Source organism: Daucus carota, chromosome 1 (assembly GCF_001625215.2).
Source record: "Daucus carota subsp. sativus chromosome 1, DH1 v3.0, whole genome shotgun sequence".
NCBI classification, from domain to species: domain Eukaryota; kingdom Viridiplantae; phylum Streptophyta; class Magnoliopsida; order Apiales; family Apiaceae; genus Daucus; species Daucus carota.
This window is the reverse complement of record NC_030381.2, coordinates 41484358-41511669: the sequence shown is the minus strand read 5'-3', so window position 1 is coordinate 41511669 and position 27312 is coordinate 41484358. Positions and strand designations below refer to the sequence as shown.

The window sequence follows — 27312 nt, the reverse complement described above, 5'->3', positions numbered from 1 at the left end:
TTTGTGTTTTCGAAGTATACAGAAAATGATATAAATTATAAAGGGTACAAGTTACAACGTTTCTTCTTAGATGATGAATATTTGCAGACACAAAATCAATACAAAACACTTTCACAGTAAGATTGTTATCCGTCTCAGAATACATTATTCTGCGGTGAATTTTTCCTAATCAAATTGATTATATTTTAAAATATATTATCGAAAATATACAGTCATCGCGCATGCTTCTGGGCGTACATATATAGTATCTTGTAAAATTGAAGGGAGGGCAGCTCCAACTTGGAGACTGGAGAGCATATTCCAAAACTAGAAAGCCTGTGTTATACTATGATAATACAGCCAAAAGTTTTTGCTGTTTTCGCATTAATGGAATCTTTGATTGCAACAAATCGCTTAATAGTACCGATGCTTTCTACATGATGGTTACTAAAGAAACCTAGTAGTATTATATTTGCCAAATTAAGGTACAAAACTGTTGGCGCATATATCTTCCCCGTCCAGACTACAGAGTATTAATAAATGTACACACGCATACAAACATATGTAGGGAAAGACACAAACATGGCTGTTTGCAATCCAACTTGTCGAATGAAGTTGTCTGCAGAGAAGCCTTCCGCTCCTCACGCAGTTGAACACATGATTACCACCATGATCTCTTCATTCAAGGTACTCTTTTCATGAATCTCTCCTCCCATCTCTCTCCCTCTCCCCATCTCCATCCATCTATAATATTTTGCATGTGACTGAGTAATAGTATTTGTGATCTCTCTCTCTCTCTCTCCCTCCCTCCCTCCCTCCCTCTCTCCCTCCCTCTCTCTCTCTCTCCCCCCTCTCTCTCTCTCTCTCCCTCTCTCTCTCTCCCTCCCTCTCTCTCCCTCCCCCCTCTCTCTCTCTCCCTCCCTCGCTCTCGTTCTTCCTCTCCCCGACTCTATCCATGTATAATATTTTGTATGCGACTGAGTAATAGTATTTGTGATGTGTAATTGTTGAACAGCCCGTATTGAGAGAGTTGCAACATATTCCCATAAAAATTGATGTTCAAAAGACTTTGAAGAACACTTCAATTGAACTATTAGATGCCTTCGTGGACAAGATGTTCAAGTTTGTGGACCAGCCATATCTAGAAACTCAGGTAACTTCTCAACATAAAGTCATAATTACCTCTCATATATATTGTACTTTAGAAGAGCTTGGATCAATTTTTCTCGCTGTACAAAAGGTGAAAATGGTTACTTGTTTGTTATCAGAGAAATTTTGTTCCAGTTGAAGAGATGGGGAATAAAGTTCTTGTTAATAACGTTCAAGGGGCGATTCCGTGTGATTTTCCTGATGGTGTTTATGTAAGAAACGGTATGTACTGTGACAAATTAATTAGAATCTTGATTGACATGAGTATATAATTACATAGTGAATATATAAACTGGCCAATGAATGTTGTATTGTCTTTATGTACTTGGACAACCTACATTTTTGTATCTTCATCTTTGATGCTTGTGGAGGGAAGATAGTTATATTAACTTATAGTAAATCATAAGTATATAGAGAATTTTGTTTTTGTAGAATTTGTTGCTTAAGATGATAGGTGGTTGAACTTGACCTTTCACTTCAATTATGTAAAACAATAATGTGACTGAGAACTACCTTATGATTTTGATTATCATGCGTATAAGTTCAGAGACTTATTTTATAGGTAAAAATTTGACAAGTGAATTTAAATACTCCTGAATTACAAATCTGATATTTTCTCATTGGTAAATGCAGGGCCAAATCCTCTGTATGGTGGATACAAATCAACAATATCAATGCTGGGCAGATCAAATCACATATGGGTAGAAGGAGAAGGGATGATTCATGCAATATATTTCGAAAAAGAGACATCAACTGGTATCTGTAGCATCTACTACAACAATAGATATGTTCAAACGGAGACATTCAAGATGGAGAGCAGTAAGAACAAGCCTTGTTTCATTCCGACAATCGAAGGTGATTCTGCAGCTGTTTTGTTAGCTTACCTCCTAAATATGGTATGCGCATAAAAAAGATCCTCATATTTTTCATGTTCCAAATGATGTGACATCAAGCTTATTGCAATTGATTAATTTTGCAGCTAAGATTTGGAAAAGTAAACAAATATATTAGTAATACCAATGTTTTCGAGCATGCGGGGAAGTACTACTCGATTGCCGAAAGTGACATGCCTCAGGAAATTGATATTCATACACTGGAAACATTTGGAACCTGGGACGTCAACGGGACATGGAACAGACCCTTCACCAGCCATCCAAAGGTGTGCATATATTTTTTGGAACTTTCACTATATACATAAATCTTTGACACTTTCTCGAGCTAGCAACATAAATTTATTTATCAACAAAACTAATTTTAGTCGCTTTCTGGAGCCACCACACAAATCAGGCTTTATTTTGGCGAGGTGTGACAATACGCTCAATTTTGGGGTAGTATACATATTTTATATGTTATACATAAGTATTTGCTTATTTGATCTGAATCTATTTTATTTTTACTGTCAGTTTTTTGAAGTTGATAATACTTGGGAAAGAAACTGGGATTATTAGTCCAGCCAATATCAATATGATAGGAAATGGGTTCATGAATCTTTTAAAATATTAAGCAGATCAAAATTAGTGCCAATCCATTGGACTTGTTTCATATGACACCATACCTTTCTACACTTCATATTCCTTCCTACTGCTTTTGTAAACATATTCCTGACAATCTTTTTGTACCATAGAAAGCTCCAGGATCAGGGGAGCTAGTTTTCATGGGTGTTGATGCAATGAAACCTTTTCTTGAAATGGGTATTATTTCAGGTATAGATATTAAATTGAACAGCTTCTATCAGATTCAACTTTGTTTAATAATTTTTTTCTGTAATCTATAACATTTTTGATCAAATTCTTGATCAGCTGATGGCATGAAACTTGTTCATAAAGTGGACCTTGATTATAAGAGATCTAGCCTTTGCCATGACATAGGGGTTACAGAGAGGTGAATTAGTTGAAATCTAATATAACTCAGTTTTATTTCTTGTAATTCATATATATTTAGTTGATTAATCTACGGAAACCTTAACTGGCAGGTACAACGTTTTACTGGACTTTCCATTGATATTAGATGTTAATCGACTCATTCGAGGAGGCCCGTGAGTATTACTTCTATGTTCTATAACAAATTTTTTATTTCTTTTAAGACTGAAGTGTAAAGAAAAGAGGAAGTGGCTAAATTTAACATACAGCTGCATATTTTCTCGAAAATTCATATGGTGCATGTCTGTGCAACCAGTTCAGATCAAAACTTAATATGCTGAATGCATTTTGCTATGCAGATTAATAAAGTATGAAGATAAAGAATATGCAAGGATCGGAGTGATGCCACGTTATGGCAATAAAGAATCTATACAGTGGTTTGATGTGCAACCAAGTAGTGCATTTCATATTGTCAATTGTTTCGAAGATGGTGATGAGGTACTGAATAACATTATAAATATTCATAACTTTCAATCCTTGCTCAATCTTTTTGTTCTTGTTCTGCTGTCGACACTGATGAACTTACATTTACTAAATTCTTGTAAGGTTGTAATGTGGGCCTGTAGAGCTTTGGGTTCGATAATACCAGGACCTGATCTAGGCCTTAACAGATTTGAGTACTTCTCCAACGGGTTCAAGCAAACTTGTTCTAATTCTTCGGACAGAGATATTGATGCTGATGGATTATTTTTTTCTCGCTGTTACGAGTGGAGATTAAACATGAAAACAGGAGAAGTGAAAGAGAGGAATTTAAGTGGAACAAAATATTCCATGGACTTCCCTATGATTAATGAAAATCATACAGGAATCAGGAATAAGTTTGCGTACACACAAATCGTTGACACAAAAGCAAGCTCAGCAGCAGGTACCACGAGAAGTCTCTGTTTATCACTTCAGTTTTGGCTTGATGATTATCTATTAAATCCACCTTTTCTGTATTCTTTTAGGCATGGCAAAATATGGAGGGCTGGCCAAGTTGTATTTTGAAGAACTACGAGAGGAAACAAATGAAGAGTTGATAAAGACTGAATATCACGCCTTTCCAGATAATACATTTTGCTCAGGGGCAGCGTTTGTCTCTAAGATCGAAGGTCATGAAGAAGATGATGGTTGGATAGTCACATATGTACATAATGAATATACTAACATATCTCAGGTAAATCTAAAGCAGTGAACAGCTTTCTTCTGTTTAATATTAAGGCCTTGTGGAATAATGTGCAGTTCTTGCATTTCAGGTTTATATAATTGATGCTAAGAAATTTTCAGAGAAGCCGGTTGCAGTAGTTACATTACCAAACAGAGTTCCTTATGGTTTTCACGGAGCTTTTATGAGAACAGGAGCTAACTAAACGGTACTTGGAGTTGTTCTTTTTGTTTGTTTCCCTAAACTTGTGTATGTGCCGAAACTAGAGGTAAGGGATGGGAAGAGTCGAACTAAAAAACTTTAGAGAAGGAGCATTTTGAAGGAACACTAAAAGTATATATAGTATATAGAAAGAAGCAGCAGTTTGTTTTAACTAGAAATGCTGCAATTTTATTTTTGATCGGCCAAAAGGGAATATATATTAATGGAACGATCTGAGTACATACTACAGTTACAGACGACATAGAAAATAGGCCATAACTCATTCAGTATATGTAATTAAGCTCCATTCAGTATCTGACGCCTTAAACAATTCTGTGAAAAAGCTCACTATCACATCTTCTAAACCCGAATTCCAATCAACTGTAATGCCATCTTTATTCTTGAGATTTTTGATCTGGTTTATAGTCCTTCTATTCTTAGCCGCTGCATGAAAGAATTTGGTGTTTTGGTCCCCTTTTTTAACCACAACTGTTTGGACCGTTGTTTCCAAAAAATTTCCTGTTGAGGTAAACCTCAGCAAGCTGCTTCTGATTCTCCTTTACTACTTTAACTGAGAAGTCATCTCTTCGACCTTTTAGAGCTTTAATCACTCTTTTGTATGCTTGGATTCGACGTTTGAAGCTACCTGTGATTTCTTGGCCCCATTCGGATAAGATTTGAGTACATTCAGTGATTTTGTCAAAAAAAGATCTTCCTTGATTTCTATCCCAAACATCCGCCACTAGCTGTTGGTACATTGGCTCGCGGAGGCATGCATTTTCAAAGCAAAAGATTCGAGTTTTGACTATCTGTTGAGCTTTATAAAACTCCAGAAACAAAGGGCAATGGTCTGACGTGGGGACTTCCAAATTTGTGAGAGTAGCATCCTTGAACATGTTTGAGAATCAGCTGTTGACAAGGCACGATCCAGCCTTAGTTCGATCCAATAATCATTGCCAGCACCTCTTTCCCATGTATATGGCTGGCCAATAAGATTCATCATGTCTGAGAGATTGCAGTCTTATAGAACATCAAGAAAACCTCTGATCAGAGTTTGAGGATATGGACGACCACCTCTCTAATCTTCTTGCGAGCAGACATTATTCATATCACCTATTAACACCCAAGTTAAGGAATTATTTACAGACAGATGGCGAATGAGTTGCCATGTTTCATACCTTTTATTTCTGTCAGGCTCGTCGTAAATTCCTGTCAATCAAGTAGGAACGTGAAAGGACTTCATCCTTATACGCTGGAGTAAAGCAAAACCACCATTGTGACCATGGGATTCTACTACTACAGCCCTTAAAGCCAACTGCTCGTTGAAACCTTTCTACAGTAGCTTTCTTACTAATAATTTCACACAGGAAAATAAAACCGGGTCTCTTTTGGGGAGTGATCTCCTTAAGGAATTGAAAAGGCCACGGAGTCCCAATCCCATGGCAATTCCAACTTATTAAACTCATAATGATAGGCGAGCACTCCCATGAGTACTCGCGCCATATACGTTTTTTGAAATCGAACTGTTACCTGAATTTTCATCAGCCATTTTAGTCTCAGTAATATCAGCCGAGTCCATTAAAACTTCTTTATACAAGCCTATTTTTTCTGAGTCTTGATTGCTCTCATCGTCTTCGTTCCGTTTGCTCTGAATCTGCAAATCTGCTGCATATTTACTACCACTTTCACCATTTCGTAACCATTTGGCTCCTATTGGTTTCACTTGTCTTCGAAGAGGAGCTCTCATCCACTCACCATAAGGTTTAACTATTTCACTCTCCGCTTTTTCAAACAACTGACTACAAAATCGTTCCGAATGACCTACAATGCCACAAATGAAACAAAAACTTGGAACATTTTCATATTTAAAATTAATCCAGAACCACGCATCTCCCGCCATCTTGATTTTCATCCGTCTCTTTAATGGTTTTGCCAGATCAATTGAGACCCTGATCCTCATATATTCTCTCCAAACACCCGTGAAGTTTGATGGGCAAGATCGAACATAATTCCCCACATAATTCCCAATTCCTTTAAGGACTGTTTCCGACATAAATCCGACCTTTAAATCACGAATCTGTACCCAGAGATCCATGGTGTTGAGATCAACATAACGAGGATTCTGTCCTTGTTTTAATCTCGACATCACCAAAGCTTTCCTGTTAAATGACCAAGGGCAGCCCTCCATAACTCTTTTAACGTCAATCTCATGATAAAATTGAAATAGATATAAATTTGAATCCAATTCCTTTATGGAGACACCTTTACCTGGCTTCCATAGAATGGCTAGAGTGTGCTGCATTGCTTCAAAATTGACTCGTCCCTTGTTAATAAATCGCCCAACAACAAAAAGATTTGCGTTAAAGGGTTGATTATGAACATCATCATTAATCTCTCTTCCTCCTTCCTCGTTCTCTAAAGAGATGTTATTCATTGCTTGGACTAGATTACTAGCCATGATGAGAATAATTGAAAAGAACAAGAATGACTATCGAACCGGTTTGTTTATCCCCAAATTATTTTTAGAATGAAAATTCGCCTGCGTTACCAGGTCGCCAATATATTTGCATATTAAAAGTTGGATACGGAATAGAATAACTAAAAAGAAATTAGTGCAGCTAGAAAACAAGAGAAGTTAAGATTTATAAGTTATTAAAGTATTTGAAAAAAACATATTGATCATGAAAAAAAGCTAACATTCTCAATTTTTTACGAATTCTTCTAACATTTTTAGAATAACGGGTGAAGAAGAGTATAAACTACTTTTAAGTTACTGCTTCTAATAAACAAATACGCATAATATTTTTAATTGAAACTAAATATATTGAAATATGATTTTATTAAAAAAATCGTCTTCTTCAATTGCGAATTTCAATCTGAAACCATTTTGAGTTATCCGAATCATCATTTTGATCGAAAATATTTTCTAAGTACAAAATTTATCATCTAATTTAATGAAAAAAAGTTATGTATTCATTTTGGTTAACCAACTAATTTTAAAATGTTAGACCGAATAAAATATTTTCAACCAATTAATGAAAATATAAATTCAACTATATTCGGCTAACTTAGAGTTTTGATCATATTCGACCGAATTACCTGTTGATTATAACAGGTTGTGATCATATTCGGACGAATTACTACTTCAGTGTAATGGTTTTCTCATACTTCCTTCCCCCTTTTGCTGCTGTTTCTATGATATATTACATTTAGACAGTTAGTAATTTTTCTAATCTATGATCCTTAATTTTGATATACTAGTTTTGATTGGTTTTGGTCGAAATAAAAAAGATTACGAGGATATTTAAAATATTAATAAAATTCAATCAAATTTAATTATAAATTTGACCGAAATGATATATAGATAAGATAGTTAACTTTTTTTGACAAAAATTAGATGGAAATTCAAAATTTTGACAAGACAGTTTCAAAAACTTATAATTGAGATCAAATTTATATATCAAAATTGAAATGTTTTAACCGGTTACTTATTTCTACACCCTTGGACTTAACATACCTTTTATTTGATCATACATAGAGTGGTCGAAGATATCCCAAATTCAATTGAATCCGGTCAACTGAGAGAACGTAGGAGGAAATATGTATTTTATTTCAAATTATATGATTTGAGTTGTTATTTCAAATTCTCATATTTATAGTGATATTTGAATACCTTCATTTCAAAAGAAATCTAATTTTATATTTTCAAAGAAGTTATTTGTTCTTGACAAAAAAAAAAGTTATTTATTCAAATTCAAAATTTCGAAAAAAATAAAAAGATCATAAATATTATTGTAATTTATTGATAAAACAAACATTTCATCTCTGATAACAAATTTGTAATAAAATTTTCTTAATTAACTAAGAGTACAAGTGCTTGTTATGGAAATGAAAAAAAAATTCCATAGCCAACACTTATGTAGTTATTAAATGAAAATAATTTAAAATCGAATAAATTCTAATTTTTATTGTATTGCATTTGATAATTCACAACTTATTAATAATTATTGATCGTGGTTAAAATTTACAAGTGAATTTTATTATAATAATGTATAAAAATTAAAAAAGGAAAATAAGAAATAATCGATAAACCTGGCCAATCCATCCCAACCCGCTGGCCACGTGTCAAATCGCATGCCACATGTCAATCCGCCCGACCGATGGTATCGGTTACTCCCTCTGCCCCAATGAGTTGTATACGTTATTTTTTGACACGTTTTTAAAGGCTCATTTAAAGTATAGTTTCATAATATTTTTTTAAATTTTCTTATTCCGAATAAAAATATGATGTCTAAATTTTTATTCAAAAACAAAATTTTAAAAAATATTATATAACTGTATTTTATTTGAGCCTCGAAATACGTGTAAACCGTGAAAGCCGTGAATGTATACTTGACGAAGGGAGTACAATTTTCATTCCCCGAAGCCTGGTGCAACCTGCCTGTTTTCTAGTGTCGGTTCTATGTCCGGACATAACGAACACAGCATGGCACGGCTCGTACCGCAAAAAAAATTTAAGTGACAGTTATTTTGGGAGGAAAGAGTATCGTCATGATTTGATTTACTGTTAGAGCAAGTCCAACAGATGCCATATATCATGTTCTAAGTTATAATTCAGGACAATTGATAAAAAACTTGATCCAACAATGTCATAGTGATATCTTATATCACTAGGACAAGCCCTATTTTTGAGGCACATCTCACCTTGCCCTATTCAATATTTTATTATAAATTCTCATCACACTCTCTTTCTCTCTCTACTTTTATATTATGCAAAGAGAGTCTTTAATAATAAAATATTAAACATAGTGTGAGAATAAGACACATGGTTGGAGTTCAAGTTAGTAAAGTATGTCCTAAATTACTAGGACATAATATTTTATATTATATTTGGGGCATGAACTATGACACTCTTGGACTTGCTTATTGTAGATAGAGCGATACAAATGTCGAAGTCAGTTAAGTGGAATATTACTGATCTATTTTTTTTTAATCTTTGATAATTTACAAAATTTGATATTAAAACTTAATATAATTTTGTATTATGAAATTGTCAAATAATAATTTATTTTAAAATTAATATAAAAACTAAAATTTTACATAAATATAATTATTATTTGAGGTCAAAAAATAAATATCAGCACAGACATAGTATGTATATAAACTGAAATCTTAAAACCTGTTGGAACAAATATTTAATATAAATTGATAAATAAAATATTCAGAGTATAAATAAAAACATACCATAACTATGCCTTGATAAACAATTTCAACTAGACAATATTGTATACATATATTTTTTTAGGGGATGTCTCTGGAACACCAAGTCATAAGCGATGCAATTAGAAAAGAACATTTTAATAATGCTAAATGCCTAAGACAACAGTCAACCCTGGCCTTCATAATTAAGTAAATATTCCTCGATGGCGAGTACGAATCTTTTTCTGATCAAATTTTGTAATCTAGTAACAAAAAATTACTTATTTCAGTACTCATAGTAACAGTGCAGTTGTTTTGATTTAAATTTATCCATTTTATTTTAGTTTATCACAAGGCAGTCATTTAAATAAATTTTAATAAATTTGTTTCTAAATTTTAGATCTAGAATAAATATAAACTATATTTCATCTATTATTTTAATTTGATATTTTCATTTCTGATTTATTTTGTAGTATTTTTTAGTGTATATTTAAAAAAAATATTTTAGGTTCTTATAAATAATTATATGTAATCAGAATATTAATTTTTTAAAAAATACTTATTTTTTATGATAAATGTTTTGCCTATGTCATCTGATATTAAAATTTTTGGGACGATATGATATTAAAATTTCTATATGTCAAAAAATTTAAAAATTATTTTTGTTTCAAAAGAGTGAGTACTTTCCAAAAATTTATATTTAGATTTATCATGTTTTTAATTTCATTTTCGGTCAAAAGATGGGGTGTTGCGCCAATGTCAAACGAGGTTTAAAATTTTTATTAGGGTTTCTAACCATGCTTTTGTATCTAAGAAACCTTTACCTAAACATATTCATATTAATACTAATATTTCCAAATATATCATAACATAATCGATTATATTTATGAGATATGTAAAAATATAATACTACTATATTAGAATAATATATTTATTTATAATAATTTAAATAGTTTATATTATTATTTTAAAATATAACTAAATATAATAACCAAATTTATTTAAAAAATTTACACCTACAATATATTATATCGTTTGGTTAATTATTTTAAACAATTTTTTGGGCCGTTTGGGTAAATTTAAAATAAGTACTTTCTCCTTATAATAAAAAAGTGGAGTAGAACTTAGAAGCAAATTTTAAGTGATTAAAGTGTTTGGGAAATAAGTAGAAATTCTCAAACAAAACTAGCAGTGATTCTTGACTTTTTACACAAATGTTCGTGACTTCTACCGTGGTTTTTAAGCCGTACACATACACCCGCTATATGAGATGTTCCAGCTGCACTAACAACATAAGCGGATCTTATTTTTCAAACACGAGGGATCTTATTACTAACTCCTTCGCGAAAGAAATATTACCACTTGCAGCATGAGGGTTGATATTTGAGAACAGGACGTAACTAGTGTCAGTAGTAACCTATCTTCAAATATACTCGTTCATCAAATACTATAGATCCATTGTCATGTTGTTGGTACTCCAGGGTACTGTGTTATTTTGCTAGTGAGGAAGTAATCAATTTAATTTTTCTAAAATCTCAGAGAGTATAGATAATATATAAATTATCATTAAACAAATTTAATTATTTGAAGAAAATAATCTTAATATCACAATTTATATATATTGATGTCTAAAAAATCACAATTTATATATATTGGTGTCTAAAAAATCAATTATCATTAGATAAGCATATATGTCTATTTATCCTATCACATTCGCATTACATATATGCATGTAATTCTAGTAGTGATTAAATAAAGTATTATATTCAATGATGCATTTCATCATAAACTTTATTACTCATATTATTCATATAACTATATATGTGTGTAATATATATATGTACATACAAAAATTCAAATTACTATATATGTGTGCAGTGATGGAGGCAGAACACAATGCTAAGGGGGCACTTTTTAATTTTTAACATTCTAGGGGCAATTTTTAACATTCCAGGGACACAAGGAGTAATATTTTGTAGATTAATATTGTCAAATATGTGGATCTCATATAAAAATATATACACTTTTCTGAAACCTATGGGGGCATGGCCACCCAGAGGCCCCCATGTATGTGTGTAATATGTACATACACAAATTCAAATCTAATTTGTGAGATTCAAAAATTATATATGTATGTCATAATTAAGAGAGGGGTGTTGGTCAAAATTTCAATTTATAAATTAATAATCATATTTTATATCCGCCTCTTAAGATCAAATGGCTCATGTTAATTTCTAAGGTGAAAATGAGTTAGCTGGAAATAAAATTTGGTCACCCTTGTAAAAAATTAATGAAAACATAAAAATTCCAATCTTTTAAAAGGGAAAAAAAGTAGAATCAGTCACTAATCCGCGAATTTGAAATTTTGATGATTTTTTTAAACTTTAATAAAATTTGACAAATATTTTGATATATAAACTACAAACACCACTTCTTTATAATAACCTCTTAATTCAATATAATATTGTATATATGTGAATTTTATCCCATTTTTTTTCATTTTAACTTGGTGATAATATACTTACCACAATTATATTATTTATTCATTATCTTAAATTTCATTTAATATTGAATTTAGTTACATGATGTGTTTGGATAAGAAATCTGAATTTCAATTAAATATAAAAACATTTATATACAGCTGATAATTTGAAATAACAACTCAAATTTATGCCTTTTGAAATTCAAGTTTTGAAATAAAATACATATTGATAAATGAAAATAAAACTGTACACGAAAGTTGTTAGATTAGTAATAATATGATATGGGCATTCAAATTAATTATAATTAAATTTATTAATTAATTGTATTTATCGGGTTCATTAATAGGTCCACAATAAAGAGCTCTTTAAATCATCTTTTTTTTATATTATATAATTTATAATACCCAATAATAAGTTTTATTGATATGACTATTATATAAATAATAATATAGGATTTTTGGTCAACAACGTTGCTTGAAACTCTTACTCATCTATATTTTCATCAATTTGAGTGTGATAGAGGTGAATCAAATTTGTGAAAGGTTAAGGTTGTGTTCACTCGAAAGGAATGGACTGAGGGGAGGATGGAATGAAAATATATGGACAATTTTTATGGAGATAGAAGAAATTATGAGACAATAATGATTAAATATGAGTGAGTTAAAATTTTTGAGGAAAAACATGATATAAAAAAGATGATGAACAAATGAATGAACATTCTTAAATTTTTAATTAAAATAATTAGAATGGAATGATAGAAGAAATAAAAATTATAAACAATTTCACTAATTACTCACAAATATAGCCTAAGTTAATATTTACACTTAAGAAGTTAGGTATTCTGTATTCAGTTTTTACGTATGTAACAAAAGCTACTAATAGCACATGCGTAGAAATGCATATATTTAAAATGCATGTTGTATATTTTCTTATAAAGAAAGACATGTTGTATATGCACAACGGGTAAATTCAGAAAAGCTGGCCTGTATTTAAAAATGATTTGGAGGGTGTTATATATGTATGTGTGCAAAGTGCAAACACATGTAGACAGGATGGCTATTTGCACAGCAAATTTTCGAACCAAGTTGTCGGCTGAAAAGCCTTCCACTACACATGCATTTGATCGTATAATCACCACCATGATCTCTTCCTTTAAGGTAATGTTTTTATAAGTTTGTGATTCTTACAACTAAACTGCAAACGTGACTGACATATGTATACTTGTGTCCGTAACTGAGGAGCAGCCACTGTTAAGTGAGTTTCAGCGTATTCCCACGAGAATTGATGTTCAAAAAACATGGAAAAACTCTTCCATGAAACTATTAGATGCCATTGTGGACACAGTCTTCAAATTTGAAGAGCAGTCGTATATGGAAAATCAGGTAACTTTTCAATCAAAAATTTTAGTTAAATTTGCATGTTTTTCAAAATGGTACTCCAGCTAATCCTTGTCTAAAAATTCTCCTCTTATAAACTAAACTCTGTATATATATTAGGTTCTATCAAATATTTCAAGATATTAATTGCTACTTGTTTTGCTAGAGTAATTTTGCTCCAGTGGAAGAGATGGGTGATAAAGTTCTTCTAAATAACGTGGAAGGGGCAATTCCATGTGATTTTCCAGAGGGCACTTACGTCAGAATTGGTATGTTGGGCGAAAATTTACGAGGAATTTACTTTTTCAGCAATAAAAGTTAAAAGTTCTCAGAAAAAATCAGTTTAAAAAGAAACGGTTTTTATTTTCTTAACCTGTTTATACAAAAACGCTTTTAAGAAGTTCATAGAGAAATTGACTTTTTTTATAGCTCCTACTTCTTTTCAATCTTTTTCTTTAACTAACAAAAGACACTTCTTTAAATTATCAAACATTTTAATTAAAATTATACAAATATTATAACATATGAATCATACCGTGATTAGCTGGTTATAAAGGGGACATGTATCCTTCACATGTTCAACTCCCGAAGAGAATTATACCTCCTGGTGTTAAAACAAAGAAAAAAAAAGACGGCAAATTATGTTAGTTCGACTCTAAAGAGTCTCAAAACCTCACATACCCTCGTCTAAGGTCTGTTTGACTTAAATTAATAATTAATAAAAATAGGGAATTGATAAATAAGCTCCACATTTTACTATTTAAGCTCCAATTCCATATTTTATACCACATTTACTCATGCTTTCTACCAATGTTTCATCCATATTATAGGTGATTATGCTATTTGGGTAAAAGAAAAAATTGAAATGGAGCTTAAATAGTAAAATTTGGAGCTTATTTATCAATTCCCTAAAAATATTTATTTTTTACAAGTGAGAAATTACTAGTAAGTGGTAAGTAACCTTTTATATATGTTTTTAATATTATTTGTGATATTTATGATTTATTATATATAAATATTATTAATATAATAAACTATAATTATCAATTAAAATGATCATATAAATATTTACAAAATACTTTTTATGAAATTATATTTTATAAGAATTTTAAAATTAATATGAAAACTCGGCCCAGCATAAACGCAGAGAGGGAGTAATTCTTTTACTCGGTACGGATGACCTAATCGTTTTGATTTATACATCAACCAAATTCCATCTTGTTAACAGTCTTTCAGTGGTTTTCCATCCCTGAGAGCACTAGTTTGAAGAATCTGAGCTCAATCCCACAATTTTGGATGTGGATGAGCATGCATTTCTGTACTTAATATAGTATTTATTTTCTTGTTGAAGCACTTCATAGAAATACCAGGTCTAGGCTCTATATATGTTTTCTGAAATACGTGGAGCATTAAATCACTGACTGCCGAGTGCAGGGGTGTAATCGAGCCGAGCCGAGTCGAACACTGTTACACTGGGCACGAGCTCGATTAAAAAATTTGGGGTTCGACCTCGAGCTCCAGTTTAACTGAACTTTTAATTTATTCAAAACTCGGCTCTTGAAAGTTCGAGAGGCTCGAAAGTTCGAATGATTTCATCAACTATTTAAAACTTGAAACATGATCGGTTTGGCTCGAGTTCGATTCGATTAAATATATAAAAGAAGACATAAAAATTAAATTTATACTCCCTCCATCCCAAATTAGATGAGCTAGTTGACTTTGGACACGTAATTTAAGGTGCATTGACCGTATAGTTTCGAAATTTATTTTTTTTATTTTTCTTTTGTAAATGAAAATTTCATATTTAAATTTTTGTTTGGAAAAATATAATTTCAAAAATAAGTAATGTAGCGGTCAATGGATTTTAAAGTGCGTGCCCGAAGTCAACGAGCTCATCTAATTTGGGATGGAGGGAGTATAATAGTATAAAAATAATTTTAATAATACAGGCTTGATTAGGTTCGCGAGCCTCAAGAACCAAGTAATATGAAGCTCGAACTTGGCTCAGTAAACTATTCAAATAGCTCGAGCTCGAGTTCGGCTTGATTATTTTCGAGCTAAATTCTAATATTTTACGAGCCGAACTCGAGCCGCTCACGAAATGTTTAGCCCACGTACACCAAGTCCTTGTAATCTTGATCTTCGCTGTTTCAGAAAGCTACTTAAGAATCTCAAGTTCAAAGTGACACAAGTTCGGAACCAAACATTTGAACAATTAATATGGTAACTTGTCTGTGAAGTCGGTATCTAATGAATCAATAAATCCTGAAACGTAAAATCTGATAAACTGCCAATAACTGAACAAATGCAGGCCCGAATCCACTATTTGGTGGACTGAAATCCGCAGTATCAAAGTTTGGGAGATCAAGTCACATCTGGGTAGAAGGAGAAGGAATGATTCATGCAATCTATTTCGAAAAAAATGATTCTGATGGCATCTCCAGAATTTACTACAACAATAAACATGTTCAAACTGAGACATTCAAAATGGAGAGCAGAAAGAACAAGCCATGTTTTATTCCCACAGTCGAAGGTGATTCTGCAGCTGTTCTGTCTGCTTATCTTTTGAATCTGGTATGACCATCTAAGAGCTCATAATCTTAGGCTTCAGTTGCACATGTATAGTTGATTTATCTAGACATGACTTCTAGTCTATTGCGAATAATATTCATTGTTGCAGTTAAGGTTCGGCAAAGTAAACAAGATTATTAGCAATACCAACGTTTTCGAGCACTCGGGGAAGTACTACTCCGTCGCTGAAAGTGACTTGCCCCAGGAAATTGATATTCAGACACTGGAAACATTAGGTGAATGGGATGTCGGCGGGACTTGGAATAGACCCTTCACTAGCCACCCAAAGGTTAGCATTCTTCACCAGGGATTTATAAATTTTTTGATTTTGGTTGTTACTTAATCAAATATTTTGTGCCACAGAAAGCTCCAGGTACAGGGGAGCTGGTTTTTATGGGGTTTGATGCCGTCAAACCCTTTCTTGAACTCGGTATTTTTTCAGGTAACTCAACTTTAAGCCAGTATTATATTCAACTTTGTTGGTAAAATGACTTGGGTAATGAGTTGAATCAAGTTGTCTTGTTGATCAGCTGATGGCAGGACACTGGTTCATAGAGCTGATCTTGATTATAAGAGGTCTAGCCTTACTCATGAGATAGGGGTTACGGAGAGGTATATCTGTACGATTTATGATAGTTGTGTCTGACTGATCAACCCATTCATTAGTTTCCTGTTGATGATTAGTTTAAGTAAACTCACATTGCAGGTACAATGTTCTAATGGACTTTCCACTGACAGTAGATATTAATCGACTCATTCGTGGAGGCCCGTGAGTATTCATTTTATTTCCCTACATTCCTTGTTTTTTTACATGACTGTGTCACTGGTAATGTGCTTCTCTGTGTAGATTAATAAGGTTCGACGATAAAGATTATGCAAGGATTGGAGTAATGCCCCGTTATGGCGATGCAGAATCTGTTCAGTGGTTTGATGTGCAGGCGTGTAGTGCATTTCATATCATCAATTGTTTTGAAGACGGTGATGAGGTAACAAATAAACATTATAATTCATAACCAGACTTCTCCTGTTTCAATTTGTTGTTTTCTTTTTCTGATTATTATAGAACTTATGCACAATCATAAAATTCTTTTCAGGTAGTCATGTGGGCTTGTAGAGCTCTGGGATCAGTAATACCAGGACCTGATTTTGGCCTAAAAAGATTTGAGTACTTCTCCAATGGTTTTAAGCATCTGGAGAGAAATAATGATGGTGAAATCTGTGAGGGATTATTTTTCTCTCGCTGTTACGAATGGAGATTAAACATAATAACAGGAGATGTGCAGGAGAAGAATCTAACCGGAACAGAACATTCCATGGACTTTCCTATGATCAACGAAGATTACAGTGGGATCAGTAACAAGTTTGCATACGCGCAAATTATCAATACAGAAGCAAGCTCTGCGTCGGGTATTAACAACTTGTTTCTGTTTGTCAAATTAGTTTCGAGATGAGTAAACATTAAACTACTTTGTATATACATTTAGGCATGGGGAAGTATGGAGGACTGGCCAAGCTGTATTTTAAAGAACCAGCAGACAAAAAATGTGAAGATTTGATAAAGGTCGAATATCATGCGTTTCCTGAGAAGACATTCTGCTCGGGGGCAGCATTTGTCTCTAGGAACAAGGGCTGTGAAGAAGATGATGGGTGGATAGTCACTTATGTACATAATGAAAATACTAATGTATCTCAGGTAAATCCCAAGTGATGACCAGATATCCTTTCTGCACTACTTTGGCATTGCAGACTAATTTGAAATGTTGCGTTTCAGGTTTATATAATTGATGCGAAGAAATTCTCTGAGAAGCCAGTGGCGAAGATTACATTACCAAGCAGAGTTCCATATGGTTTTCATGGAGCTTTTATGAAAAAAGTAGCTTCTGCATAAACAAGTTTCAAGAAATGAGCGTTCTTGAAGAGACTGCCAAGTGTGTGTGCGTGTGTGCGCCTGACGTTTTGTTTTCAATATTTTAATTATTATTTCAAGCGCTTTTTGACATAAAATTATATCATGCTCATGTGTTTCTTGACAAATACCATTTAAGATGTCAGCTTGCTATAAGTGCAAATTTTTTGATAGCCTGGTTTTGGTCTAGTCGTCAATTGTATTAGTTAATCATTTTTTGAAATATTTATAATCAAAGTAAATGAATATTATAAAGATGAATGAATTTGGATCTATATTTGGATGGTATAGTTGGAATAAGATTTGAATCCCGCCCTAAATTCAGATCATTTGGTGATCCAAATTTGGATTTGGTTGGAGTTGACCTAAACTATCCCACCCCTCCAGCTGTCAATATTTACAAGGACCCTAATTTGATAGTACCTTGTTGCACTCTCAGGAAGCTAATATACTTGCAACATCCAGTGAGATCCATGCATCAAAACAACATGCATTCTTGTAAATTTGATAGCGATTAACACCACCTTATAGTGAGTATCTATAAACCAGGGGGCTTGAGGAATGGAACGAAATTAAATAACCCCTCAACATCAACACCAACATTAAGAGCGCGATTTAGAACTTCTGGTGTAAATGTCCGGCCTTTCCAGCTATTGAACCATGGTCCTCCTCCAACTTCTACTGCTGCCATGTTGCTAGTAGTATCCAAAATAAGCTAGACCATCAGAAGAAAGTGTTAATGTTTTGAAAGGTTGTTCTATTGTGGTCATAGAAGTAGTTAAGGGGAACATGAAATATATACACAAAGGTTAAATTCAAATAACAGAAAATAAAAGTTCAAAATATAGGTTTTATCGCACATTGCACTAAACAATTATTTACATGTTCAATAAAACATGGAGAACCTTGATAAAGTATAGAAGTGCTAGTGGTGACGATATATATATCAGAATAAGCAGTAGTTCTTCCACAGTTATAGTAACATGATAAGATATGGTCTAGTTGAACAAAACAAACCTTCCCTTTACTGCCATTTGAGCTCCGTTCCCACATTTTCAGTGTTAAGTCACCCCAACACGTATCTTTACAAGCAGGAGCAAAACCAGATTCTGTGGTTGGAGCACGCAGTGGTGTACCTGAATACTGAGTTGTTGCCTCCAACTCTATCTGCTCAGGAGCAACTAAAATAAGCAAGAAATGTAGAGAACAAAGCATTTTAAAAGCCTATAATCATGTCGCACAGAGAAAAATAGCTTCAGGTTGTCTATCAGTCAAAGGCTGATAATAATCTACAATTACCTTTTTTGTTGTAAATTTATAGGACTATAATCCCATGGAACTATATTCTAATTATCTTTTGGTTTATTCCTATGGAAGGGAATACCTTGTCCTTCTCTTGCTAGGTATTGAAATGATCTAATAATGTGGTTATATGGGATTATCGTCCTTGAAATTAAAGATAATTAAGGTAAAAGTCCAGGATTCATGGTTATCACAGTGCCAAGTCGAACCTCGATGCTCGAGTACCTTCGAGAAGACTAGTCAACAAGTCACAAGTCACAAGTCACCCAAATACTCGTATAAAACGCATTAATTTCATAATTTAAATCATAAGTAATAGAATAATAAGTTCAAATTAAGCATATTTACTACATAATAACATCCAAATTCCGAATATCCAACATTTACGAGCAAATTAAAAAATAATTGATGACAAATAACGGGCAAAGTCATCCATCTCAATATCATGTTCATCTCAATCTCCTTTTGCATTGTCATTGTTTGTATCGTACAAATGTATACCACAATCATAGTTATGATGGTGGCACGGTGTCAAGTCGTGCCTCAAGGGGCCTAGGCGCCCAAGTATTTTCAAGGACACTGGTCACCGACTAATTCTCGACTAGTTGTCTACGTGATAACCAAGGTAGGATTATAACCCTACATACCTTAAGTCAATGATACATCAAGAAATATCATGATCAATGTGAAAGACAAATTATATGGGATAAAAAAGAAAATTGCATAATACACCATTACCTTATGGGTTTTGTTCTCTGCAGAAATTTGCCAGCAACCCCATGGAGAAATCTCCCATTCAACTACTCCATTCCATGGTACAAATTCATAAAGCACTCCTTCATAGTGTACTCCAATCTGTACCGGTTATGGAATATGAATTATCAAACAAATACCTCTTCACTTAAATCAAACCTGTCAAAAATGTCCTATTTACCGAGAAAACTCTACAACCACATCCAGATCTGACTTCTATCAAAGGTGTTTACTATTGACAACAAAGTGATGGTCAACACTCAATACATATCATGAATGACAAGCATCCATTGCATTAAAAATATTACAATTCTTTTAGTTCCAAATTTTAAAAGGAAGTGACTTTTTAAGCAAAAATAACTCCACTTTTCTGGGATACCAATGCAACGTCAAGTATCAGTCATTCCAGCGGGAGCCTCGTCTGAATAAAAATGAGGTATTTGTTCGTTTAAGGTTATTCTTTTATGTTGAGATATTTTGGCCAAACAAACTTCAACGTACCTAGATAATGGTTAAATTCCCGATTTAAAGATAATAGAGCAACATAAAGATTAAGCAGCAAAGTGCATAAAAAGATGCACTAAAAACGGTAACATTTGCATTGTTGATTTTCAATTTGAAGAAATTTCCGTCATAATGCACTGGCTCCTCCACATTAAGAATGAGTAAGAAGCAAATTCTCTAAAGTCATAAAGGGATCAATGTATAGAACTACTAGAGTTAACTAATGCTAACTGTTGAAAATGGGACATCCTACCTTTTCCCTTTCAAATTTAACAAATTATTATTTTTAATACAATAGTAACACAACTAATGCTGACATGCAGAGATTTACCAACGCAGCATTTTCAAATTTCTCACTCAGTCCAGGCAGTTGCCTAAGTCCACCACCAGCTGTAAGTGCAACTTCCCCTGTAGCGCCTTCGAATACATTACATTGAACCTGTAGAAAAACATCAGCTACTTGTTTTCATAGGCGAGCTAATATTGGTGTCCAACTACACAAGACATTTGCATCTATAGTTACTTGATAAGTGCCTTTAAATCACATTTAAGTCACTAATAATTTATTGAGGAAAATATGTAATTACACTAGAAGCAGAACCTTGAGGTATAATACGATACTACTTAAGGGTTGAAAGTTTACCCAGAACCATTTTCTCGGAAAGGCTCCTCCCCAGTTTTTCTCAGAGTATGAGGGGGCATTTTCAAATTCAAATCTTTCACCATCCCACTCTATCCAACCTGGACTGAATATTTATTGTATAAGATATCTGTCCAGCATCTGTCTGGAAAAACATAAATAATGTACCACTAACGAGCTAAGCATAAATCAACCACAAATTATGAGTATTATATTTAAAAGGGGTCAGCATTTTCACAGACCTTTTTACATAGAGCATCATATTCACTGTATAAATTAATGCTCATGCTTATTAATCAGATGAGATTTACAAGGTAAGCTGTGCCGGAAAATGGTGACAAAGAGGAGGAATTCTTACTACAAAATATCTCAATTCAGTCACAAAACAAAAAAATTTGTAGTACTGCCAGAAAATGTCTGATTTTCTGGAAAAAATAGAGTACAATGGTATATATAGTTAGCAGAAATTGACAAGATATATTACGGTCAAGTCTACTGAACACAGTGATATCTTTGAATATACACGTAGATGTATTTTTGAATTTCACTAAAGCATAATAGTTTAATACTAGATACCAAATCACATATAGCATTGTGAGGACATGTATTCACAAATATGAAGATACAACTATGACATGTATAACAATTCGCACACAATTTTAGCCTGATTCAATAGATGAGAGAGTGAATATCTATTGAAAGAACCCATATAAATATGGCATATCACGCCACTCGAGTAGACACATATCATCAGGAAGTATGGAATCAGTATAATGCCTGTCGAGAGGCCTCCGGCCATGCATATTTGCCAATGAGGTTCAAACACAGGAAATGCAGCAAGCCATCCTGCTGTTGCTTTCTGTTTGGATCCAACATTACCCCAGCCATAGACAGGACGGGTACTGTACTCCCACCGCGCCGTTTTTACAACTTCTGCAAAATTATTCCTGTACAACAAATTTAGACACATCAAACAACCCCACTAAGCATGAACCACTATACAGTACTATGTATTAGTTACAGCCCCTGAAAACTATTAACTTCTCAAAAACAAATAATTTTTTTTAACAAATACTGCAGAACCCATCAAATTTGATACTTTCTAAAGTTGTAGCCTCTTTAAATTAATAAAAGATGCATTCCCAAGTTGGGACCAGCATCATAATTTAATAACCCCTCATTGTGATAGTTAATATATTTTACTGAAATCTTAGTGTTAAATCACAGTTCCAACTTTTACATAAAGTTATAATTTCGTTTATATACACATTTGTACACACTTTAAGAGTACGAATAATATTCATGATAGTATGTGATATAATTAAGTATTTGATAACTTCTACGCCATTCATCATAATCTAAAGTGTCTTTCATTGGTCTTTGTGGTCTCTCTTATATTGTATCTATGACAAAATTTCAAAAACTTAGGAATATTATTCAATTTATTTGTAATTGTGTGATGTAAAAGTGTTGGGAGTACAAAAAACCTTATAATATCTTATTAAAACTCAAGAAATTATGTATATTTTGATATTAATTTTTTAACCCTATTATGTGAAATAAGAAAGCCAATATTAATTAACTTGAAATTAGAAAATAAAATCCCCTTTTAAGTGATCTCTAAAGTGATGAATTTTCCCGATCCCAAGAATAACACTTTAAAGGGTTCTAGGCTTCTAGCTGTAGAAGCACCATAAATATCATTCAATAATAAAGTTCAATAGCTGATATTAAGATAAAAATTGTGGTCACAAGTACATGTCATATACACATATCAAAAAACTTATAAACTTTTTTGCTAAAAAATATTTAAGTCACGTTAACCAAACATTTATATACCTTTTTGCTCAATTATTTTATGTCTTATTTTCTTTCATTTCAATTAATTATTCCAACGCATGTTATCAAATAAGGGTAAGATAACAATTTAGTATAATATGTACTTCATAGAACCAATTAATTTCTTAATCCCTAGTTCAAATAACCGAATTTTTTGCACCAGAGAGGGTAATATACTAACACAAAGTACAAATCTAACATGGACTAAAAGGGATGAACTATATACCTTCCATCATCAGAAATTGAACCTTGGTGCCAAAGTGGGGTAACTTGGAATCCTTCCAATACTCTTTTATTGAAATCCTGCAAGGACAAAGAGAAGTCTTGACACAGGTCAGGAGCCTAGATTGGTGAAATTTATTGTAATCTTGACGCTCAGAATCAAGAATTCATATGTTATTAAATCTACATGTATTTACAAATACAAGTTAGTTGTAACTGATTCAGTTATTCTAAAAGTGATAGAATTAGACAGTTATTCCCATATAAAATATAGTACTAGATTTCGTCAAAAAAAAAAAAAAAATATATATATATATATATATATATATATATATATATATATATATAGTACTAGATAAGTATTAGGTATTACTTTAACACAAGAGTTTTTATTGGTCATTCCGTCAGATGATATCTATTTAAACTGTTGCAATCTTCTATATTCTACAGTTGATTTATCTGAATTCTCTGCGAAGATTTAACACCCCCCCCCCCCCCCCCCCCCAAAGTTCCACCATTGTCCTACATGACACCTAGGCACCTAGCGAGTGTGAGTTGTGACCGGGCAATTATTAGAAGTAATGGACACCGGTAAGCAGTGGTGGTTGTCTCGACCTAAGTTTCGGTTATAGCATTGTTAACACGTCACAAAAATATTATTAACTTTTAAAACCAACTTAAGATTTAGAAGTACACCACAGAGCAAGAAAATTGGAATTATGACCCTCAATACTTGCAAATATTATTCCAACAGAAAAGGATTTATCATGGGGTCCACTTTTTACAATTCTGCATAATTACAGCTAAAGAGTTTTAAATTTTAAAACTGCATTGGAATACAGGAGCATCTGTACACATTACACAAGCTTGCTTCTGTATCAGCAAGCTTGTGTAATGGCAATAAATTTATTATTACTTTCAAGTTGCAATTAGAGTTTTTCTTTAAAGTACTAATATCAATTATATCACTATATATTATATTTTTCTTTAAAGTACTAATATCAATCATATCACTATATGAAGAGCTATGGTTATATTTTCAAAGTCCGGCATTCTCATAGTACAGCATTTACTACTTTTTTCTGTAGTTTTTTCAGTAATGTAAAAGCCCAATGAGTACCGACACATCCATATTTACAACTTCATCATAAAGCTTTGTGTCAATACATTAAAGATTGAACCACCGTGAACCCACTAGAGCACTAATCCATCAAATCATAGTAAAGAAACTCAGGTTTATGTTGTGATCATCCCTTAAATAAATCCAATTTCTCGTTTTAAGTTTTTACGTTCTCTCTAAGTTCATAACAAGTCCTCTGAATTCTGATATTCTTTTGTCCATCGCAATTAGCCCTCTGATCTCTCTCTTACCCATGTACTTGTTCTCTAACATCCTGCATTCGTAACGATGACAAATGATCTAAACCCATACTGTATTACACTAACACCTTTAAGCAAAAATAACCAAAAGAAAAAAAACAATAATACCGTCCGTATTACAGAATCCCTATATAAAAGGTTTATAATTTCAGTAAGATAATTAAGTACAGAAAATTAAAACTAAATTCCTACTTGCAGTGCCCAAAAATCTCGAATAGAGTCCAAAGTTGGTAAATTATACAATATTATTATTTTTCTGAGTATGATTTCCATCTAGAAAAATGCCACCACAGGTGCACAGATAAAACTCTCAAGAAGCTCATATCAGTAAACTGAGGAACTAGCATAATCAAACTATTATAACTTATAAGGATACTAAACTATTCATGAGAACTGTGTGCCATTAGATTAGGCTGAACAAAGGTTGGTAAATGTCACGAAAAACGTGTTTCTTTGATATATTTAAAACAGAAGGGAAATCATGAGAATGATATTAACCTGAGGAGGTGTTTCCTTTTTTGGAGACTTCAAGTTATCTCTTGCCACAAAAGTATTCCCAAGCATTAGTTCATGCCTACCTAAAACATTTACAGCCATTAACACAAGTTAAAAGTTGGCCACATGGTTACTCGTACACAAAATTTCATTTAGCTAACACCTAAAAGCTTTCAAAAACTATTCCAGTAACCTCATGTTATCTAGCAATAAACAAATAAGGAAAAAAACTTCATTTTGAATTTATTGATCATTCGAAAGAAAAACAAAAACAAAAACAGAAGGCACATATAAATATATGATTCAAATCAGTGTAGTTGATTAGTTGTTATACTAATACTTCATGCAAAAAAATATAGATTAGGCAGAGCCATAGAAGACATACTTCCCCAAAAGTTTTGAGATTCTTCAGATGATTGGACAATAAGCTTGTCATCAGCACCAAGAATCTGAGCCGCAACTCCAGTCCACCTGGGTCCATACTGAGCCTCCTCCAGTGCAGTCAATTTTTTGCGAAACAAGGGATTCTGTACAGCATACATAAAACAAAAACTTTGCCTACACTCCGGTATTGCAACCTTAAAGTACCAACCCTCAAAGAATTTTCTAGCACTTCCGTCATAATGATACCTGAACCAAAACACCATTTCCCTCAAAAGTCAGAAGTTAGTAATAATTAATAAAAAACGTCAACATTATATTACATTAAATGTATAGAGAGGCCCAACAAACCGAGTTATTTGAAAGCTCAAGTTCAAACACAAAATCTAGTTTAAACGAAATCTCAAGCTGAGATAATCTTAACCGATGTTCAATAAGGCAGCTCAGCTCGTTTTCAGTTATAAAAACTTTCGAATAATTACAAATACTTTTACAACAAAAGCTACAACCAAATTACATTTACAGATTTAAATGTTCTACAACATCTAGGAAACTCACTTTTTTTAATCGTTAAATGTTCTGGCTGCTTGTATTCTAGGTATATAGTATATTTGCTGTTATCGTTAAAGTATCCAGGTTAATAATTGGAACAGAGAATCGAACAATTCGATTAAAAAATAAGGCATAGTTTGTACTATAACATTCTTGTGCATAAATAAACACATAATATAAATTTCATATTATTCAAATGAGATGGAAAAAAGAGAGATTACCCGCTGTGAGGAGTGCGAAGATTACGATCAGTGGGCGTAGGTGTATACACAGGTTTAATCTGCGGTTCTGCTACATTTGCATCGATATTCGAGACTGATTGTATAGTAGTGCGGCGAAATTGACGCCTATTTTGATAATTTAGAGAAGGTTTGAATAGCTTGGAGCTGTGAATTAAGGCTGAATTGGGAGAATAAAAAGGGGAGGAAGTGTTCGTGTTATGGAGCGAAGAACAGATGTTCATTGCCATGCGAGAGAGAGGGAGATTTTTTAGTTGGTAAAAAAAAAATATGAGATGAAAATAGGAATCGGTGATTTAGCTAGATTTTTATAATGAGATGAAAGAAGAGTGGCGGTCACTGCTGAGTGCTGAGATGGTAATATGAGCGGTTTGGACCGCTTAATTGGGACCCGTAATTTTATTCGTGAAAAAATCGGTTTGGAGCGGGTTTGAACGAAATCGGCACTAATTATTGAAAATGACAGATCAAATATGGGTTTGTATGCGAAAATCGGAACCTACTCGACGAATCGAACGAGTTAGTAATAGAGCGAACCGTATAATTCGAATCGCGCCAGCTCGAACGGGTCGACACTAATTATTGAAAATGATGGATTGAATATGGGTTTGTATGTGAAAATTGGAACCGGCTCGACGAATCGAGCGAGTCAGTATGAGAGTGAACCTTCTAATTCGGATGACACCAGCTCGAACCGGCTTGCACTAATTATTGGAAATGACAAATCGAATATGGGTTTGTATTCGAAAACCAGAACTGGCTCGACGAATCGAGCGAGTTAGTATGAGAGCAAACTGTCTAATTCGAATCGCACCAGCTTGAATCGGCCGACACTAATTATTGGAAATGACATGTCGAATATGGGTTTGTATGCGAAAACCAGAACCGGCTCGACGAATCGAGCAAGTCAATATGAGCGAACCGTCTAATTCGGATCGCACCAACTCGAACCATCTTGCGAGTCGCTTTCATGCGCCATTTCCAAAGGCTCCTTCCGCCGCGTCTGACGGCTCCTTCTGTTACTCAACTGCAAAGGTGCTACAATTCTCGAGCGACAGCAACCAACATAGCAAGTCAA

General features: G+C 33.2%; 4 protein-coding genes across 4 annotated transcripts; 2 read left to right on the top strand and 2 right to left on the bottom strand.

The window, feature by feature from the left end:
• Positions 1-405: 405 nt before the first annotated feature.
• Positions 406-4588, top strand: LOC108210084 (carotenoid 9,10(9',10')-cleavage dioxygenase 1). Its single transcript, XM_017381344.2, has 12 exons — positions 406-666; positions 995-1132; positions 1248-1350; positions 1762-2024; positions 2108-2287; positions 2753-2831; positions 2928-3009; positions 3101-3163; positions 3347-3485; positions 3594-3912; positions 3995-4203; positions 4283-4588. The coding sequence occupies exons 1-12, from the start codon at positions 520-522 to the stop codon at positions 4394-4396; spliced, it is 1836 nt and encodes a 611-aa protein (XP_017236833.1). The 5' UTR covers positions 406-519; the 3' UTR covers positions 4397-4588.
• On the bottom strand, positions 4580-6939 carry LOC135149254 (uncharacterized). Its single transcript, XM_064084440.1, has 2 exons — positions 6661-6939; positions 4580-6551 (listed from the first exon to the last, which is right to left on the bottom strand). Exons 1-2 carry the CDS (start codon positions 6669-6671, stop codon positions 5855-5857), a joined length of 708 nt encoding a protein of 235 aa, XP_063940510.1. The 5' UTR covers positions 6672-6939; the 3' UTR covers positions 4580-5854.
• A 6007-nt stretch (positions 6940-12946) lies between these two features.
• LOC108222819 (carotenoid 9,10(9',10')-cleavage dioxygenase 1) lies at positions 12947-18100 on the top strand. The gene is made up of 12 exons (XM_017396743.2): positions 12947-13231; positions 13319-13456; positions 13617-13719; positions 15762-16024; positions 16131-16310; positions 16385-16463; positions 16552-16633; positions 16728-16790; positions 16869-17007; positions 17116-17428; positions 17506-17714; positions 17793-18100. The coding sequence occupies exons 1-12, from the start codon at positions 13070-13072 to the stop codon at positions 17907-17909; spliced, it is 1848 nt and encodes a 615-aa protein (XP_017252232.2). The 5' UTR covers positions 12947-13069; the 3' UTR covers positions 17910-18100.
• An 84-nt stretch (positions 18101-18184) lies between these two features.
• On the bottom strand, positions 18185-26562 carry LOC108225390 (probable tocopherol cyclase, chloroplastic). Its single transcript, XM_017400275.2, has 10 exons — positions 26217-26562; positions 25448-25692; positions 25066-25145; positions 23192-23268; positions 21904-22073; positions 21130-21227; positions 20818-20925; positions 19968-20084; positions 18945-19094; positions 18185-18642 (listed from the first exon to the last, which is right to left on the bottom strand). Exons 1-10 carry the CDS (start codon positions 26462-26464, stop codon positions 18466-18468), a joined length of 1470 nt encoding a protein of 489 aa, XP_017255764.1. The 5' UTR covers positions 26465-26562; the 3' UTR covers positions 18185-18465.
• Between the last annotated feature and the right edge of the window lie 750 nt (positions 26563-27312).

Bases quoted from the DNA above. Each gene is read 5' to 3' on its own strand.
- LOC108222819 (XM_017396743.2), top strand. From the start codon at position 13,070: ATGATTTGGAGGGTGTTATATATGTATGTGTGCAAAGTGCAAACACAT. The intron at 16,311-16,384 runs GTTAGCATTCTT...TTTGTGCCACAG, and splicing joins CCTTCACTAGCCACCCAAAG to AAAGCTCCAGGTACAGGGGA. The intron at 16,464-16,551 runs GTAACTCAACTT...CTTGTTGATCAG, and splicing joins TGAACTCGGTATTTTTTCAG to CTGATGGCAGGACACTGGTT.
- LOC108210084 (XM_017381344.2), top strand. From the start codon at position 520: ATGTACACACGCATACAAACATATGTAGGGAAAGACACAAACATGGCT. The intron at 3,010-3,100 runs GTGAATTAGTTG...CTTAACTGGCAG, and splicing joins GACATAGGGGTTACAGAGAG to GTACAACGTTTTACTGGACT. The intron at 3,486-3,593 runs GTACTGAATAAC...AATTCTTGTAAG, and splicing joins GTTTCGAAGATGGTGATGAG to GTTGTAATGTGGGCCTGTAG.
- LOC108225390 (XM_017400275.2), bottom strand. From the start codon at position 26,464: ATGGCAATGAACATCTGTTCTTCGCTCCATAACACGAACACTTCCTCC. The intron at 25,693-26,216 runs GTAATCTCTCTT...GTTTTGGTTCAG, and splicing joins CTTCGCACTCCTCACAGCGG to GTATCATTATGACGGAAGTG. The intron at 21,228-21,903 runs GCATTATACTGA...TATTCAGTCCAG, and splicing joins GGCCGGAGGCCTCTCGACAG to GTTGGATAGAGTGGGATGGT.